Genomic DNA, 13,541 nt, shown 5'->3' with positions numbered 1-13,541 from the left:
CATCTTTTTAAACTATCATAGCTTTCAGCAAAAAAAAAAATAATAATAATAATGAGTTACTTCATGTAAAATATCCAAAATTCAGAAGCTGGCCCAGTAGCAAATCAGCCAATTGGACTCAAGGTAGCTGTGGTGTAACGGAAGGAACAATGAATTTGTAGTTGGGTAGAGCTGGGTGTGAATCTCATCTCTGAACTTCTTTCCATTCCATAATTGGACAAGCCTCCATTTCCTCATGAATTCAACAGAGGAGAGTTCTTCTCACAGGGAATCTGATTAGGTGAGCTAGTTTGTTTGAATGTACCTAGTACAATGTTCTGGCATGGAGCAGCTATTAATCAGGTGTTAGGTGAAGGAATGAATGAGTGATCTCTACTGATCAGAGGTAACTTGGTTTGGTACCTAAAGTGTATTTTATAACTAAATCAATAAAGTATTTTCATTGAAAAAGTTAAGTTGAAAGAAAAATATTCTATTCTTTTGAGAAGTCAGTTTCTTACTACGTGGTTTCATTGTCAAAAACTATTGCCTATTAATTCATGTTTTCTTTGCTAAACTAGGGTTATATTTCTGCCCTGAATTGAGCCAAGATTTTTCTTGATTGAGACAGGATCCATCTGCTAATTTGAGCATTGGCCAATTTGTAGGCTGGCTTCTACAAATGGACCATAAAAGTATATTTCTGAATTTTGACTGTAGATTAATAATATTAATCAGTTAAAATCTTTTTAATTTGTAATTCATCACCCAAAACCATCATTAAACTACAAAGAGTACTTTGCTTATTATTTTGTTTCTATCACATTAAAAACTCTTTACTTAATGTCTGATATTCAGTTAATTCATGTCACCACATTTCAACTACGTGGTACAGCATTATTCATTCATCCAACTAATATTTATTGGTGCTCACTCATGCCAGACTATGTTTTAGGTGTTGAGGATGTAGCAGTAAATAAGGCAGTCAAGGTTTCTCCTTTAATGCAAGTTATATTTTATTGAGGGACCCTATCCATTTTTAATTTTATATTGTATATTTTATACATGTGACTATGATGTCAGGTAGTGATAAGTGGTATACAAAAAGACAGGAAGAGAATGTCAGGGAGTTGATGCTATTTAAAATACTTTTGAGGGACTTTCCTGGTGGTTCACTGGCTAAGACTTTGAGCTCCCAATGCAGGGGGCCTGTCATGATGGAAGGTAGATCAAAGATCCCACATACCACAGTTAAGACCCAGCACAACCAAATAAACAAATACTTGCATGAACACATTGGAAAGGTAGGAGGTGATGGTCATAGAATGGGTCAATATGAATTGAGACTTTAGAAGTTTAACAGGTCTGACTATAAGATGGCTGAGGTGGGGCAGGTGATAAGCTTAATGGAGGTAAGGAGATAAATAAATTAAATGCCAGTAATGCATTTAACAAAATTGATTCCCTCTTTCCCTCTTGAGAATGACATTGTGGGTAAAAGCTTCTTAAGCCTTCTGCCTGATGACGAGAAAAGTGAAATATTTTCAAAGATGGCTTTCAGGATTCCTGTTTCATGTTCAGGTACAGATTTTTTTTTTTCAAATAGTAGATGCTTAGATTTTAAGAGACAGATATCACTTAAAGGAATAATAAAGACATTAGAGCCAATATAGCTGCTGATCATATATTAATTTAACTTACTATAGTTTCATAAATTTTATTTCTAATGTTAAACTTTCCCCACTATTAAATCTTGTACTTTATCATGAACCTTGAGTTTTTCAGCTTTTGTATAATTGCATTAGTATTATGTAAATTATGTTTTAGGTGATACCCCACTCTATGGGGTAGAGGAAAGATTGAAGGCAGGATGAGAAGGAGACAACAGAGGATGAGATGGTTGGATGGCATCACCAACTCGATGGACATGAGTTTGAGTAAACTCCATGAGTTGGTGATGGACAGGGAGACCTGGGGTGCTGCAGTCCCTGGGGTCGCAAAGAATCAGACACAACTGAGCGACTGAACTGAACTGAGCCACTCTATAGACACAACATAGACAGCTATGCAAGTGCTAATATTCATGAAAATAAAATAATATTTTAAAAATCTAGTCTAAGTGAGACAATAGTCATATGAAATAATCCTTCAGAATATAGTTGAATATAAATGTAAAATTGTTTTGTGTCTGTTTTTGTTTTTTTTTTTAAGTGGGAAAACATATTGAATTTTGCTGTCATTTCAAAAGAGGAGATGCTGAATCCAATAACACCTCTACTTATGAATATGTTAAAGTCATCCTGACTCTGAAAGATGTTTCTAATGGTAATCAATAGAGTTTTTAATCTTATTTATATGAAATTCATGAGTTATGCAGCCCTTCATTGGTAATATAAATGCCCTTCTACTGTTGGCACCCTCTCTGCTACCCCTGTGATCAAAGGTTTTGGTGGACCACAAACATTAATTAGACTTTAAAAAGTTATAGCAAAATTTACAAGGTGAGGTCATATGGTAACATGGTAGACAGAGCTGATAAGGATGGCTCTTTCCTTCTACAAATCAAGGAAATTATTGCTTAAACATAACCTAAGGAGTGTATTGCATAGACAACATTAAAAGAAAGGATAAAGTACAGGACACAGTGATAAGGAGTTGATTTTGTGCTGGGCCTAAGTGATTTTTAAATCATACATTGATTCCATTGACTGCAATCTGGAGTAGTAAACGCTTGTTCAGGGACCAACACATAAAACTTAGAGACAAAATGATCAGTAAAATTCTGCCTATTGGCTTAGATGAAGAGTAAGTGTGCTAACTCTGTCAGAGTTTGAGGAAAAATATGTGCTATTTAGAGGAAATCAAAACCTAAATCTGTGTGTCTTAATGTGAATACAGGATCAGAATTTGAAATTCTCAAGGTTTCAGGAACCACACACTGATAAATTAATATAAATACTGTCTTGGGACCATTAAAAGATCTAGGGCTTGAATCTGAGGTAAATAGCCCAACAAATATGTGAAAAGATGCTCAAACTCATTAGTAAGTAAAGAATGAAAAATTTAAAAAACCAATGAGTATATGATATTATACATGTTTCAAATTTATATTAAAAAAAAACAATGAGTAGCAATGTACACACATCAGAACAGCAACAATTAAGAGTATGAATAATACCAAATATTGGTGAGGATTTGAGAAGTGAAAACACTAATACAGTGTCGAGAGGAATGTAAACTCATGAAGCCATCCTGGAAAACAGAGTGAAATTAAGTCAGTTATCTTGTAACTCAGTAATCCTATCACTGGATGGAGATACCACAGAGGTGAAGCTGCAGAGATCTGTGTCTAAGGGGACTTACACTATGTATGTCATAGTGTTGTTTGTAGTAGGAGGGAGTTGGAGACAGCCTAGGTGTAATCATTAGGGAAATGAACAAGTAAAATTTGGGGGAAATATACAATATAGAAAACTTTATAGTAGTTAAAAGTAATGAACTCTAGATATACGTAATACCACATGGTTAGATCTTAAAAACATGTTGTTCATTGAGAAACAATGAGATCTATAGCACAAGACAACTTTTGTAAATTGTGAAAGCATAATAGTACATAGAACCAGGCTACATATTTGACTGGGGCTTCCCGGGTGGCGCTGACTTCCCTGGTGGCTCAGACAGTAAAGTGTCTGCCTACAATGTGGGAAACCTGGGTTCAATCCCTGGGTCGGGAAGATCTCCTGGAGAAGGGAGAACCCGGTATTGAACCCGGGTCTCCCGCATTGTAGGCAGAAGCTTTACCGTCTGAGCCACCAGGGAAGTCAGTGCCACCCGGGAAGCCCCAGTCAAATATGGCCTGGTACCTGGTGGCTCAGAGGTTAAAGCATCTGCCTGCAATGCAGGAGACCTGGGTTCGATCCCTGGGTAGGGAAGATCCCCTGGAGAAGGAAATGGCAACCCATTCCAGTATTCTTGCCTGGAGAATCCCATGGACGGAGGAGCCTGGTGGGCTACAGTCCCTGGGGTAGCAAAGAGTCGGACACAGCTGAGCGACTTAACTTCAGCTTCCCAAGTGGCGCTAGTGGTAAAGAACCTGCCTGCCAATGCAGGAGACATGAGAGATGTGGGTTCTATTCCTGGGTTGGGAAGATCTCTTGGAGGAGGGCACAGCAGCCCATTCCAGTATTCTCACCTGGAAAACCCCATGGACAGAAGAGCCTGGTGGGCTACAATCTGTGGGGCTGCAAAGAGTCGGACACCACTGAAGCAACTTACAACATATTTGACAAGGTGGTATATTTGACCACATGTTAAAGGTGGTAGATAATAGTGGGTGCCTGTGGGTGGGAAAGGGACAGAGAGAAAAAATAAAATGAGAGTGGGAATTTTATCTGTGTTCATAATATGCCATGAACTAAGAATATAATTAACTCAGTTCTTTGCCACTGAGCTCTAAAAATATAACAAATGAATGAATGAGTAAGTAAAGAATGAAAATTAGCTCACACAGTGGTTGTCAGTTATCTTTGTCACATGCCTTGGAAACTAAAAGTCAAATACCTTAAAAAATACTTGATTCTATGTACACACAAATTACACATATTTGATACCCATGTGGTCCGTGTAAATAAGAGGAGCAAATTTCTTTTGGAGTTAAAACGTCCATTCACAAGGTAAGATTGGAAGACTGAAAAATCACCCTAAACTCACAATTATTTCCCAGTAATGACTCCTTGTTCTGGTGGAGACCAGGGTGGGAAGGGTGGTTGGAATGGAAGGAAGACAGGAAAAATTGGTGGTTCGGAATTCTGAAAATTGTCAATGGGTTGATAAATGGCACACGGATGGGACAGGTGACTGTTCTTTGGTGTACCTGGCCTGCCTTTCTATTAGATTGTCACTTGTGTGTCTCTCTCTCCCTTAGAACATCCTGTACTGTCCCACAGCTTCTTCTCCAGACCTGACTGTGGGTCATCTACCATAAATCTTCCTTTGGATGATGCCTTTTACCTGATGGGGACCATCTGTGTCCTTAGGGCTCAGACTCTACAGGTAAGTGTGTTGGGTGTGTGTCTCCCCTGTTGTGGCCATGCAGGCTTCCTTTAAAGGGACATGTCTTTTTTGGTCTCTCAGCTACTGGACAGCACTGCTAAAGCACCTGATGTGTGCAGAGGGTTGTGTTAGGGTATGTGAGTGAGAAAAGACTAGCCCCTGTGTTTTAGAAGATGAACACCCTAAAGAGATGCACACTCATTGACAAACAGGGTCTGGGGGCTGGGACATAGTAAGAGAGAAATTATCATTTTGGTGGGTGGATAAAAGAAGGCTCTGTCACCAGGTGAGTTTTGAAGCAGCTCTTCTGTCTGCCCGTTGCTCACTTAGTATCTTTCTAATAGAGTATTCTCAGATTCTGTCTCAAAAAAAAAAAAAAAAAAGGAAAAATCTTTAGTCTTTAGATTCATCTGATTGGTTCAGACTAATGAGTTATTTACCAAGTGACATACTTAGCAAGCACCTACTGTGTCAGGCACTGTTCTTGATGGTGGAAAAACAGACAGTAGACAAGTAACATTAACAGATGTCATGGAGATGATAAAACAGAATTGTGTGCTAATGACTGGTGGGAGTGGGAGTCCAGTAGTGTCAGGGAAAATCTCTCTCTGACGATGTGCCTTTTGAACAGAGACTATGAATGACGATAAGATGCCAACCCAGGAAAGAAAGGAAGGCAGTCCAAGTAGAGGGTTCAGCAGCTGTAAAAGTCATGAGGTAGTAACTCGCATGGAGAGTTCCAGGGAACAAAGACCATCATATGACTAGACAAAGTGGTTAATATTGTGATGACGTTGTAACATACAATACATGTACTTACATGAGAGGCCTCTGGATCCAGAGTTCACAACCTTTCTTACTAGCTCCAAGACCTTACCCAAGTCACTTACATCTTTTAGCCTCAGGTTCTTTTTCTATAAATGGCAAAAACAGTACCTCTTTGAGGGTTGTTGTGAAGTGCAAATAAGACAGCCCCTGGTATATGGTTAGCACTCAGTAAATATGAGTCCTTACAGTCATGATCATCATCGTCATTTTTATCATTATTATTAGTATCATTACAATCCAGAGGGGGCAAAAGATCTGCTTTACTTTTCCTCTCTGGTTTAAAATCTGGGCTTTAACTGACCACATTTCAGAAGCTGTGAGGGACTTCTTTACACTCAATTTAGAGTAGTGATCTATGTGATCTTTAGAAAATTGGTCAAGAGAAAAGCAATTAAAGTAAGTTGCTAAATCTGTTGGCCCCATTCAGTATCCCTCTCCAGCAGTTGTCTGGGATTTGAGCTCTCGTGTTTGCCATGAGAAGGCAGACATCCCATTTAGAGGTGGCTCAATGGTAGAGAATCTGCCTGCCAATGCAGAAGACATGGGTTGGAAAGATCCCTGGGTCTGGAAGAGCCCCTGGAGGAAGAAATGGCAACCGACTCCAGTATTTTTACCTGGGAAATCCCATGGACAGAGGAGCCTGGTGGGCTACAGTCCATGGGGTCACAAAGAGTCAGACATGACTGAGTGACTAAAACATCAACAACCCCCAAATCCACTTCCTCATCTGAGAAAGACAAATCTCATTTGAGATGGCGCCCTCACCCTGGGCTCCCTCTTGGCACAAGGATCTCTGTTTGTGACCTATGCCAGTTTTTCTCTGGGTTTCTGGGATATTTGTTTCATATTAGTGGTCATTTCAAAGAATAAATCTTGTAAGAAAACAGGGCTTTTTGGAGGAAGACTTTGTTCCTAGCGTGGCTGTGTAGTAGTGGAAGGGTGGTTAGCTCAAGAGTTCAACTTTGAAGTGGACCTACCTTGATCCTGCATCTACTAGTTGTACATCTTTGACCAAATCATCCTAGCTCTCAAATCCTCAATTTTCACGTTTGTGAAATCGAGTGCCTTTCTCACAATGATATACAGATGAGTTGGATTTTCAAATCTACTACAACCTATACAAATATGTCAGATATTTTTACTATGTAAGTGCATTTTAAGTATCTAAAATGCCAATTTTTCTGCAGGGCTTTTTCCGTACAAATGGACCTAGACCATTGGTCCCAAATTCGGATGAGGATAGGCTATCTGAGGACCACAGGTGAGAAGCTATTTTTGTAAGTAATGGGGAACTAGGATAAAATTTTATCCAACAAAACTGAAACAAGAGAAATCATATCTATGACTATTTTTCCATCAAAATGGGGGAAAAAATGAATGCAGGTGAACAATCTAATAGTTTGAATTTCCTTTCTCAGCTAGTATAATTCATATTTTTTCTAACTAAATATAAATACGAGTAATTGGCTTTCTATGAAAGAAGTAAAGCAATAAACAGAGCAACCTTAACTGAAACAGACATTTAATTACTTTCAAATTAAGACAATACCTGTACACATAGACTTGATTGCTTCTTTTTTTTTGAAACACTTTAAATTGTAGAAGAAGAAATCAGCATTGTAGTAACTGCTATTGTACAGGTGTTCCTCTTTTTTGTGAATCTAATCTATTCTTTAACATTTGTTTGTTAACAAATTTTCAGAGAACAAAGGGAGTAATTCCATTATTTTGACTGGGAAAAATAAAAATACACTCCTGACCTATAGGAAAATGCCAACTTGCTAGATATCACTACCTTAATTTGCCTATTTAACAATCTACCAAGAATTTTTACAAAATAGAAATTGTTTGCAATACTATCTAGTCACTTCATATTTGATAAAATCATTAGTAGATATTTTATATGTAATAAGCCATAATAGTAGACATTGCTCAGAGTAGGATATTGAGAATGGATTACATATTCCTTCTACATCACAGTGTACATGGAGATGTAAATAAATAGCAAAATAATACATTAAAGATGAGCACTAGATGCCAGTGAAAGTTAGCAAAATAAAATAAACAAGATGATGCTTTGAGAGGATTCTTCTGATGGAAGGCATGTTTGTGTGAGGTCTGGTGATGGGAGGAGGGAGCTGGAGGCTGTGGTCTCTGTTAGGCTTTGGTGGTGGAATGAGGCAAGGAAGAAAGAGCTGGTAAAGAAATGAGTTAAACAGGAAATGTCTGAGGTTCATCTGTGTCTGAATCTGAGGAACAGGGGAGAATCTTCCCTTTCTGGCAAGAGAGCTCAGAAGTGTTTGGTGAGGAACCATTGTCTAAAGCTGCACATAGAGCCACAGAACGAAAAACAGAGCTCGCGGTGGCAGTCTGTTTGCGTTCCCTTTGCTTGGCGTCCTACAACACTGGCTAACACATGACTGAGTTTGTAATTGTGTCACAGGTCTGCTCATGCCACCATCACACTCACGTGCCCCAGCAAGATTTTATTTTTAGAGAATCTCAAATTTCTTGTACATATTCATCACTATATTTATGGTTCATAGGGGTTAGGGACACGTGCATGGCCAAGTTTAAGACTAACAGCCATTCAAAATTCTTAATGTGCTTTAGCAAACACTACAGTGTTTCTTGTAGTACACGTGCTTCTTTGGGCCTCTTAGACTTACCCATCTCCTTCATTAGTTCCTCTACTTTGTTAGAAGACCTTTTACTGCATAAGGTGGGAGAGAGGATATCTATAAAGCATACAGTGTTTAAACAGGAGCTCTAGGTACTACTCTGTGAGAATACCTGAGCTACAATAGCAGCCAACGATATCCTTTCCCCCAAGGGTACATGACTTGAACATATTCTTCCATGCAACTTACAGCAGGTTTGTTTAGTAGGTTTGGGTAATGAATTTTGTGTAAACCAGTAGATCATTATGCCAACTCTTCAGAGAGTGAGAGTTCAGAGACTGAAGAGACCTGCTTTATTTTGAAGTGGAACTTAACTGAATGAAAAATATTCTGATGTAGAAACAAGCCAGCTACTACATCTGTGCCACTTGGTCTCCACTCGATATAAGGAAAGGCTTAAAATAATATCTTTTCTAATATAGTGAGAAATTACCATTATTGGAGGGATGTACCATAATATATATTTTAATACTTTCATAAATATGCCTACAGTTTCTTAAAATATTAGGCAATATATTATTCATCATGTAGACAATAAGATAAAAACATGACAGGAAATAACTGATGGATCTGATGAAGAAAATTCTGTTTAATTCCAGCTCTCCTCACTTCCCTCTCATATCCCTCTTCTCTTTTCCAACACTATGGCTGCTTTTCCAGGTCCAGCCACCTCAGGTCTCACATGATGGGTTGTTGGTGGACCTGGCTCATCCACTAGTCTGAAGTCTATAAAGGAGGACTTGTCAGCCTCATCCCTGTTTAGCACAGAGCTTGACATTGAGCAGGCAGAAATGAACATCTGCTCAGGGACTCACTGATGGATCCTATCAAAATGATAATCCATTCTATGTCATGAGACTTCACAAATACAATACAGTATTATTACAGCTCAGTGTGAACCAGTATTGCCTTATTTTTTTTTTTATAGACTTATTCTTTGTCCTCTGGATATTTTCAGATAGCAACAAGAAGAGAGATACACGTCAGGCATTAGTTTGTAGGCACCCTGAGTGGCAATTGATAATCTGTTCCCCTTTTGTGGTCTGAGGGATGGTTGAAAAAGTAATCAGGCACAAAGTTCATAGGGATCTAGAGCTCCCCAGATGCTTCTGGAATTTCCCTTGGTAATTTTCAGTGTTTTTTTGAAAGGCGAGAAGCATCCTGTTAAGAGGCTTGAAAAGTTTGTGCTTATGAAAGAAACACAGAGAGGGAAATTTAAAATGTTTAGAAGAAAGGATTTGTTTCCAGGCAAGATGTCCTGTCTTTGCATGTTTCAGATCTGAGGCTAAAGAACCTTTCATTTCAGGAGAGGGACTCAGTGGTTGGGTTTTCCATTTGAGCTACAGATACACTGAAGGAGGTCTTGCTTGAACATAGAAAAATAATGAATACTTCAGAACTGGTGAGGAGTAGGCACAGAATTAATACTGTGTGGCCCTTTCCCATCTTCCTACTGCTACAGTCAGAGGAAGCACTGAACTACTGTTAGTATTCTTAGTTTCTATGTATCAGTGAGGCCCCAAATTATGTCATAACATCATCTTAAGAGAAGTGCATCTTGCACTTTATTCCTCATGAGGTGATCTCATGTTTATTGACTTACTCTCCACAAATTGTTAGCTAGATTTTAGACTCATTGTAAAGATGAGAAAGTGCAGTCACAGAGGATGCATGATTTGCCCAAAGCCATGCAATTGGTTAAGCAGTAGAGCTGGGATAGGGACCCAGATTCTCCTGGGCTAGTTTCTGTTAGGACGTCACTTTCAGGTGCTGTGGCTGGTATGGGGTTCCAAGGAGAAAACTCCAGGAGTCTTTGGGAAGTACTTGATTGGGGACATTACTTTGAGAAAATGTTTTTTTCTTTTAATGTATGTCATTTTAAATGGAGAGAGAGAGAGGAGTTAGTGTGGTAGGAGGTCACATCAACTGCCTAAACATTTTCGACAAAGGTAGTATCTTTTCCCCCAAAGATAGAGTAGGTAACACTGGAAAATCAGATGACAGGTATGTCTGAGAGTTCTAGTAGCTCTTCCCTTTGTCTGCAGTCTTCAGAAACTCTCCTGCAGAAGGCGGTCCCCAGGGAGACTCCACCTGTCAGCAACTGCACCAGAAAGAATGTCCCTGGTGAATTCCCCTTTCATCTAGTTTTGGTGAAGTGTTATCTTGTACAGAGCTGTGAGGAGAATCTTGCAAAGATGTTCAGTTCAGTTCAGTTGCTCAGTTCCATCTGCCTCTTTGTGACCCCATTGACTGCAGCACATCAGGCTTCCCTGTCCATCACCAACTCCTGGAGCTTGCTCAAACTCATGTCCATCCAGTCAGTGATGCCACCCAACCATCTTATCCTTTTTCACCCTTTTCTCCTGCCTTCAAGCTTTCCCAGCATCAGGGTCTTTTCCAGTGAGTCAGTTCTTCACATCAGGTGGCCAAAGTATTGGATTTTCAGCTTCAGCATCAGTCCTTCCAATGAATATTCAGGATTGACTTCCTTTAGTATTGACTGTTTTGATCTCCTTGCTTTCCAAGGTACTCTCAAGAGTCTTCTCCAACATCACAGTTCAAAAGCACAGATTCTTTGGCACTTGGCATTCTTTATAGTCCAACTCTCACATCCATACATGACCAGTGGAAAAACCACAGCTTTGACTAGACAGACCTTTGTAGGCAAAGTAATGTCTCTGTTTTTTAATATGCTGTCTAGGTTGGTCATAGTTTTTCTTCCAAGGAGGAAATGTCTTTAATTTCATGGCTGCAGTCGCCATCTGCAGTGATTTTGGAGCCCAAGAAAATAAAGTCAGTCACTGTTTCCATTGTTTATCCATCTATTTGCCATGAAATGATGGGACCAAATGCCAAGATCTTAGTTTTCTGAATGTTGAGCTTTAAGCCAGCTTTTCCACTCTCCTCTTTCACTTTCATCAAGAGGCTCTTCAGTTCCTCTTCACTTTCTGCCATAAGGGTGGCATCATCTCCATATCTGAGGTTATTGATATTTCTCCCAGCAGTCTTGATTCCAGCTTGTGCTTCATCCAGCCTGGCATTTCACATGATGTACTCTGCATATAAATTAAATAAATAGGGTGACAATATACAACTTGTACAGGGTCCTAATCAGAGAAGGCAATGGCACTCCACTCCAGTACTCTTGCCTGGAAAATCCCATGGATGGAGGAGCCTGGTAGGCTGCAGTCCATGGGGTCACTAAGAGTTGGGCACGACTGAGCGGCTTCACTTTCACTTTTCACTTTAAAGCATTGGAGAAGGAAAAGGCAACTCACTCCAGTGTTCTTGCCTGGAGAATCCCAGGGATGGCGGAGCCTGGTGGGCTGCCGTCTATGGGGTAGCACAGAGTCGGACACGACTGAAGCGACTTAGCAGCAGTAGCAGCAGTAGCAGCAGTAGCAGCAGCAGCAGCACAGGGTCCTAATTAGTGAGATTTTGTTGTATGGAGCCTTTGTACAGTTCTGTACTGACTTCATCCCTGTGTGTGCCTCATCTCGACCAGGGAAAGCGCCCTGTACCCTGTTGTATCACATGCCATTTGCTTTGGTTTCCCTAGAACTTTGTATCTAGCTTGCCTAGTCTCATCACTCCAACCCAATGAAACTTATTCATACAGCAAATATTCAGCACCTACTATGTGGGAGTTTCTCTTCTAGGCTCTGAGGGTAGGACAGTGAACAAAAATCCTTATCTTCCTGGGGAGCTTATATTCTAGTGGAGGAGAAAGAAAATCAAACAATAGATCAGAATAGGTTAGATGGTGAGGAGGGCCAAGGGAGAATAGTAAGCATTGAAGAGACATAGGGAAGCTTATAAGGGAAAGTGAAATTGTATTAGACCTTGCCACATGCAGTTGACATTCTATTTTTTAAGAGATGGTACAATATTGGCAATTTCCACTGGTTAACATAATAAATAGGGTGGCCACCTAAGGCCTCAACAAGAAGGTGACTTTTTAATTACCACCTGAAAGGATTGGATTTGGGAGGAAATATTCCAGAGAAGGAAGAGCAGATGCAAAGGTCTTGAGGCAGGAGCACATTGGGTGTGTTTGAGAAGCCAATGTGTCTGGAGCAGGTTCAGCAGGGGATGACTAATAGGAAAGGAGGGCAGAGATGATTGGAAGATTAGCACACACAGTACTTTGGGAGGACTCCAACCAAGAGGTGTGAGCAGCTGTCAGGGAGGAAGTGGGAGCACCAGCTGGTGGAGTAGCCGGAGGCGGCCATGCTATAGTCATCTACCATTGTTTCCTCCTGTCTTTCACTGCCTCACGAAGCCTGTTTGGACTTTCTCCTCCTCCTCTGCAGGTCACTTGGCTAATTCGACTCCACACAGCCTCTTGTCTCTTTTGGCAAATACTGTGGAGGTCTTGCGATATAGTTATAGCAAAACAGAAACCAAAACCAAAACATGAGATTGGGATTTTTTAAGCTACAATATTTGTTTTTCTTTTTTCCTTAGCTTGGCCAATTACAGGTTGTGTAATCTTAGAGAAGCCTCATTAAGTCTCAGGCTCTCTGTCTATAAATGGTGAGGGTAGTTATTGCAGAATGTGCATGACTATGAACTCAGGAAATGAGATCTATCTCCTTTGATAAGTAAATGAAATCTACATGCTTTGTAAAATACTATGCATAGTTAAGTTGTTATCAACTAGGAAGTACTTAGAAATAAAGAATAGTTACAGTTTAAAACTGTATTCTATCCTGGGAATTCCTTGGTGGTCCGGTGGTTAAGACTCTGGGCTTTCCCTGCCAAGGGTCTGGGTCAATCCTTGGTCAGGGAACTAAGATCCCGCAAGCCACATGACAAAACAAAACAAAACAAAAAACAACTGTATTTAATCCTTACTGAGCTATAAACACATTATTAACTGCAAAGAGCTACCTGTTAACCTGATTTATGGACAAGATTTAAAATCTGTGTCTGGTGATTTCTTTAATACTCTTATTAATGTTTACTATTACGATATTTCTCCTTTTCTGTTTCAAGCCA

The 13,541-nt window shown here is 39.8% G+C and overlaps 1 protein-coding gene across 1 annotated transcript in view; it reads left to right on the top strand.

Annotated features, from left to right (window-relative positions):
- The first annotated feature begins 2,229 nt into the window (after positions 1–2,229).
- Positions 2,230–13,541, top strand: part of PASD1 (PAS domain containing repressor 1) — a 58,638-nt gene continuing 47,326 nt past the window's right edge. The window contains exons 1-3 of the mRNA XM_070289631.1: positions 2,230–2,304; positions 4,904–5,031; positions 7,047–7,120. Of these exons, the coding sequence (XP_070145732.1) occupies positions 4,993–5,031; positions 7,047–7,120 (113 nt within the window). The 5' untranslated portion in view covers positions 2,230–2,304; positions 4,904–4,992. The remainder of the gene's footprint in view (positions 2,305–4,903; positions 5,032–7,046; positions 7,121–13,541) is intronic.

Source organism: Ovis canadensis, chromosome X (genome assembly GCF_042477335.2).
Source record: "Ovis canadensis isolate MfBH-ARS-UI-01 breed Bighorn chromosome X, ARS-UI_OviCan_v2, whole genome shotgun sequence".
In the NCBI taxonomy this organism is placed as follows: Eukaryota; Metazoa; Chordata; class Mammalia; order Artiodactyla; family Bovidae; genus Ovis; species Ovis canadensis.
This window is presented reverse-complemented; position numbering and strand designations above follow the sequence as displayed.